Source organism: Parasteatoda tepidariorum, chromosome 7 (genome assembly GCF_982258835.1).
Source record: "Parasteatoda tepidariorum strain Cologne lab strain chromosome 7, Ptep-v5.0, whole genome shotgun sequence".
NCBI lineage: Eukaryota > Metazoa > Arthropoda > Arachnida > Araneae > Theridiidae > Parasteatoda > Parasteatoda tepidariorum.
The window spans coordinates 99,562,094-99,567,749 of record NC_141761.1 but is presented as its reverse complement, the minus strand read 5'-3'; the positions used below and the strand labels follow the sequence as shown (position 1 = coordinate 99,567,749).

General features: G+C 33.4%; 3 protein-coding genes across 3 annotated transcripts; all 3 read left to right on the top strand.

Moving 5' to 3' along the window:
- The first annotated feature begins 1,639 nt into the window (after window positions 1-1,639).
- Window positions 1,640-2,863, top strand: LOC122269428 (uncharacterized). Its single transcript, XM_043042574.3, has one exon. It carries the CDS (start codon window positions 1,640-1,642, stop codon window positions 2,861-2,863), a length of 1,224 nt encoding a protein of 407 aa, XP_042898508.3.
- Window positions 2,864-3,100: 237 nt separating this feature from the next.
- On the top strand, window positions 3,101-4,111 carry LOC122269429 (uncharacterized). Its single transcript, XM_043042575.2, has one exon. The coding sequence runs from the start codon at window positions 3,101-3,103 to the stop codon at window positions 4,109-4,111; it is 1,011 nt and encodes a 336-aa protein (XP_042898509.2).
- A 75-nt stretch (window positions 4,112-4,186) lies between these two features.
- LOC107457343 (uncharacterized) lies at window positions 4,187-5,032 on the top strand. Its single transcript, XM_016075485.3, has one exon. The coding sequence runs from the start codon at window positions 4,187-4,189 to the stop codon at window positions 5,030-5,032; it is 846 nt and encodes a 281-aa protein (XP_015930971.3).
- The last annotated feature ends 624 nt before the right edge of the window (window positions 5,033-5,656 follow it).

Genomic DNA, 5,656 nt, shown 5'->3' with positions numbered 1-5,656 from the left:
TAAACTACATAATCTTTTTATGTTAGTTCTTTTCTGAATGTCCCTTTATTTTATTTTATTATTCTAATCGAAATACTTTCTCTCACTTTTAAAAGCCACATCACGTTCTTACATTTATTTTTGGCTCAACTATGCATTAATTAAAAGCAGGACATTTTCCCCTTTATTCTTCGTGGGAATCACTCGACCTATTTCATAAACCAATCGTAATTTCTAAGGTTTCCCTCTTTTCCCTAAATAGAGACATTTACGGATTTTACTTTGCAAGATTTTGCCTAACATATAACCGAGGGGCGCAACTTTTCATGCACACTTTCCTGACTGTTCTGTTCTGTCTAATAATTAATAAATAAATTTTGTACCCTCCTTCCCTGCCTAAGACCTGTTTTAATCCTTCCACTCGCTAACGACGCTATATATATATATATATATATATATATATATATATATATATATATATATATATATATATATATATATATATATATATATATATATGTTTCTGTTTAAAGAACTGTGTGCTGCCATCTATATTTCATTTTAATAAGTCACGTGATTAGTGAATGTTTAATGCAGTTTAGTTCGCTTTAAAATGTCGTACAAATAGGTTTTGTGTTTGTCGTGTTAGTATTTTGTGTATGTTTTTATTTTGTGTTCATCATTAAATTATGTCAGTTTTAGGGGGTCGTTTTCAATTATTTAGTATCCATTTTTTGGTGTCAGTTAGCGGGATATATTAGCGAGCAATGAAATTTTGAGTTGTCGAATCGATGCTTCAATGTTGAGTTCCAGCACGAGGTTGATACTATGTTCTTGATACTAATGAGGATAGTTCCAGTGTGAAGGTTAGTGTTATTTTCTTGATCTGATTTATTGTGCTTTTATTGTCAATTTATTAAAATGTCGGAAATTGAAAAGTTAAAGGCTAGGCGTAAAGGTTTTAGAAATAAGGTCACCAAATTAATTGCTAAAATTGAAACGTATCTCAATGAGTGTGATGATTCGGCTGATACAGATAAAACTAATGCTTTAAAAGAGTTTTGAGAACAATTAATTCGCAAAGAAAGCGAGCTTATAAGTTTAAATAGCAAGGTTGAAGATTTGTGCGACATTAGTGAAATCGAAAATGAGGTTTCGATTTCAGATGAATATAATGAGAAAATTGTTCTATGGAAACAAAAGATTATAAATGTAATTGATAATTTGAGCGCAAAAGAAAGGGAAGTATTTCAATTGATTTAAGTATGAGAGAAAGTAGAGAAAATACACCCCCTTTAGCTAATTCAAGTAGTAACGCGCAGTTAATAAAAACTGTTAAACTTCCCAAGTTGTATATAAATAAATATTATGGTAACCCCGCTCATTGGTTAGAATTTTTTAATCAATTCGAAAGTGCTATACATAACAATAACAGTTTAATCAAAGTAGATAAATTTAACTATTTAAAGTCTGATGCATGTTCGCATGTTTAGCTGATGCATGTTCGAATTTCAATCAAGGTTTAGATATTTTAATCGGGGCTGATTTATTTTGGGAGATTGTTGATAATTCTAAAGCAGAGAAAATAAATAAATCTTTATATTGTATTCCCACTATATTCGGTTATACGGTACAGGGAATTCAAGAGGTAAATAAAGAGATGTCGAGCCGTGCTACTTCGACAAATTTAAGTTCAGTAACGGATGTTCAGGTACTATGGGATTTAGAATTGTTAGGCATTCGAGATGAAAATGAGATAGCTATTGAGGATAAGCATTTAATAAACAAATTCGAAAATAATCTTAAGTTTGTTAATGGCAGGTACGAAACTTCATTATTATGGAAAAGGTCACCTAAGGATCTTGCGAAAAATTTTTGGATAGCAAAAAAGAGATTCGATAATTTAAAAACTAATTTTGAGAAGAATGATTGGGTTGCGAGGGAATATAAACTTACGATACAAGAGCAACAAAACAAGGGAATAGTCGAGGAATGTACTAGAGATAATGAGGAATATTTTATGCCTCACAGAGCAGTTGTGCGAAATGATAAAGATACTACTAAAGTGCGAGTTGTTTTTAACTGTAGCTCAAAAACTAAGCAAAATTTATCTTTAAATGATTATTTAGAAATTGGGCCAAATTTAAATCCTAATGTGTTGGACATTATTCTTAAATTTAGAAAATTTAAAGCAGCGTTCAGTGCAGATATAGAAAAGGCTTTTCTCATGATAGGCATCTCTGAAAAGGATAGGAAATTTTTAAAGTTTTTATGGCTTTCAGATAATTTAAGTAATAGCTTTAAAATTTTGCGAATGACTCGCCTTCCTTTCGTTTGCACATCATCTCCGTTTATTCTTAGCGCAACAATTAAAAAGCACATTAAACAGTATCTTGAAAATGCACCTAAATGTGTTGAAATGCTGGACACTTCACTTTATGTGGATGATCTTTATTTTGGTGCTGATGATGGTGAGGAGGCGTTTGATTTATCGACTGAAGCTGTTCATATTTTGGGAGATGAAGGAATGAATTTACGAAAGCTGAATTCTAATTCGGAAGAATTGAAGTCATTGTGGATAGAAAAGGGTTTTAGTGATGTTAGTGAGAGTTCTAGTGGTAGTTTGAAAGTTTTAGGTTTGAATTGGAACCCTATAGGAGATATTCTGTCGTTGGAAATTTCCCCGTTATTGAAAAGTTTAAATAATTCGGCAAATACGAAAAGGTTTGTGTTACACGCTGCTGTAATGGTGTTCGATCCAGTTGGTATTGTTAGTCCTTTCGTTCTTAAGATCAAGTGTCTGTTGCAAGAGATATGGAAAAGAGGTTTAGATTGGGACGAAGAGTTGTCAGTAGATTTAAAAATTAAATGGACTGAATGGTGAGTAGAAGTTAAGCATTTAAAAGACATAGTCATTCCAAGGTATTGTTTTTTGTCATGCAGAAATCCAGGAAGTCGAAGAGTAGAGGTACACATATTTTGTGATGCGTCACTCGTTGCATATGGGACGGTTTCCTATGTTTGGTATATCAATGATGAGGGGAAAATCATAGTGTCGTTTTTGATGTTCAAGAGTCTTGTTTCCCCCTTGAAAAAATTAACTTTGCCACGCTTAGAATTAATGGCGACAGTTATAGGAGCTAGACTAGGTAATTATATTAATGGTATTTTTGGGGAAATGGTTTCTGATTATATATATTGGACGGACTCATTCATTGTTTTTTATTGGATCAGGGGAAGGGCTGAACGATGGAAGCAATTTGTTTGCAATGGGGTCCGTGAAGTTCAGGATAAGTCAAATCCAAAATCTTGGCATCATTGCAAAGGTATTGATAATCCTGCTGATTTGCTGACACGTGGATGCAATGCAAGCAAATTGAAAGAAGGAGAGAAATGGTTCCATGGCCCTTCATGGCTGAGACTTGAAGAATCAGAATGGAATAATGATAAAGGTTTCAGCTCTTTGAATAGCGAAAACTTGGACGAGGAAATTCGTATTGAGAAACGAAACAAGCCCGTGAACATCAACATGAATGTTTGCAAGGAAGAAAACCAGCCTGATATTATGAACGTCGTAAATAAAATTTCCTCATGGACTAAATTGCAAAGAGTTTTTGCCTGGTGTAGAAGATTTATTCTAAATTGCAAGTTTCCAGCTGCAAAGGCTAGTGGTTGTTTAACAACTGCAGAGATTCAGAGTACTAGAAATTCCCTTGTGAAGATGGTTCAAAAATATGCTTTTGGTACTGAGATGGAATATCTGCAAAAGGAGAAGACACTTCCAAAAAATAGCAATCTGTTGCCTTTGGCACCCTTCCTTGACTCATCCGGACTTCTCCGAGTTGGTGGAAGATTGAAGAATTCCAATCTTTCTGATCGTCGAAAACATCCAATATTTATCCCAAAGGGTCATCATTTATCAACGATAATTGTGAGATATTTTCATGAAATCCATCTACATGGAACTATTCAAATGACATTATCAGCATTAACGCAAGAATATTGGATAATTGGAGTAAAGAATCTTGTTAGAAAGATAATTTCCAGGTGTGTAAAATGTCATAGACAAAATGCCAAATTTTTTACCCAATTTATGTCCGATTTACCTTCAGTAAGAGTCACACCTTCTTGAGTTTTCTCTGTTGTTGGAACTGATTACGCTGGACCTTTCCTAGTGAAGCCCAGAAAAGGAAGAGGTGTGAAGACTATGAAATGCTATGTTTGTTTATTTGTGTGTTTATCCACAAAAGCCGTTCACTTAGAACTCGTAAGTGATCTGACTTCTGATGCTTTCCTTGCCACGCTAAGAAGATTTACTTCTCGACGAGGAAAACCTGATCAGATACACAGTGACTGTGGGACGAATTATGTTGGTGCATATAGAGAGTTGAAACGTTTAATGGCATCACTCTCTTCAGATGAAAGATTACAGGGTTATCTTGCAAAGGAAAATATCATTTGGAAATTCAATCCTCCTGCGGCACCTCATCATGGTGGATTGTGGGAATCCACTGTCAAATCTATGAAGTCTCACATTAAAAAAACTGTCGGTGAACAAATACTCACCTACGAAGAATTCCTAACTCTGATTGCAGAAGTAGAAGCTTGCCTTAATTCTCGACCACTCACTCCTTTGTCTGATGATCCTGCTGATTGTGAGGCATTGACACCTGGTCATTTCCTCATTGGTACTTCACTGACATCAGTGCCTAATTCTGATATTTCAAAGGAAGTGATAACACCTTTACAAGGATGGAAGTTAATGCGAAGAATGATCAAAGAATTCTGGAAACGATGGTCAACTGACTATCTTTCCACTCTTCAAAGGCGTGCCAAATGGCTCCAAGTAAAGGGAAATCTTGCTGTAAATGAACTAGTGCTAATCAAAGACGATGATTTGCCACCATTGAAGTGGAAGTTGGGACATGTGCTAGAGACCTTTCCAGGAGCAGACGGTAAAATCAGAGTGGTAAGGTTAAAAACTGCAAATGGTGAGTTAAAACGTCCTATTGTTAAACTTTGCCCACTACCAATAATAGACTTCAAACATTGAACTCATACGAACTTTGAACTCTTAATTACAATTTTCTGTGAATTCAAAATTTTTTGATGGTTTAATATTTGTCTTTTAGTACATTTCATTTGATTAATTTTGTTTATTGTTTGATTACGATTCACATATATTTCATATAAGGTTGTTTTAATTTTTGTGTACAGATTCTTAAACTGAAAATTTTCAGTAATTGATTTATTGCTGCATTACTTATGAAATTAAAGTTTGAATGAATGTAATAACATTTTATGAACCTCCTAAGTGTTCATAGTGGGGGAGGATGTTTCTGTTTAAAGAACTGTGTGCTGCCATCTATATTTCATTTTAATAAGTCGCGTGATTAGTGAATGTTTAATGCAGTTTAGTTCGCTTTAAAATGTCGTACACATAGGTTTTGTGTTTGTCGTGTTAGTATTTTGTGTATGTTTTTATTTTGTGTTCGTCATTAAATTATGTCAGTTTAAAGGGGTCGTTAGTTTCAATTATTTAGTATCCAATATATATATATATATTGGATTCACTGGCATATATATATATATATATATATATATATATATATATATATATATATATATATATATATATATATATATATATATATATATATATATATATATATATATA

Bases quoted from the DNA above. Each gene is read 5' to 3' on its own strand.
- LOC122269428 (XM_043042574.3), top strand. From the start codon at position 1,640: ATGTCGAGCCGTGCTACTTCGACAAATTTAAGTTCAGTAACGGATGTT.
- LOC122269429 (XM_043042575.2), top strand. From the start codon at position 3,101: ATGGCGACAGTTATAGGAGCTAGACTAGGTAATTATATTAATGGTATT.
- LOC107457343 (XM_016075485.3), top strand. From the start codon at position 4,187: ATGAAATGCTATGTTTGTTTATTTGTGTGTTTATCCACAAAAGCCGTT.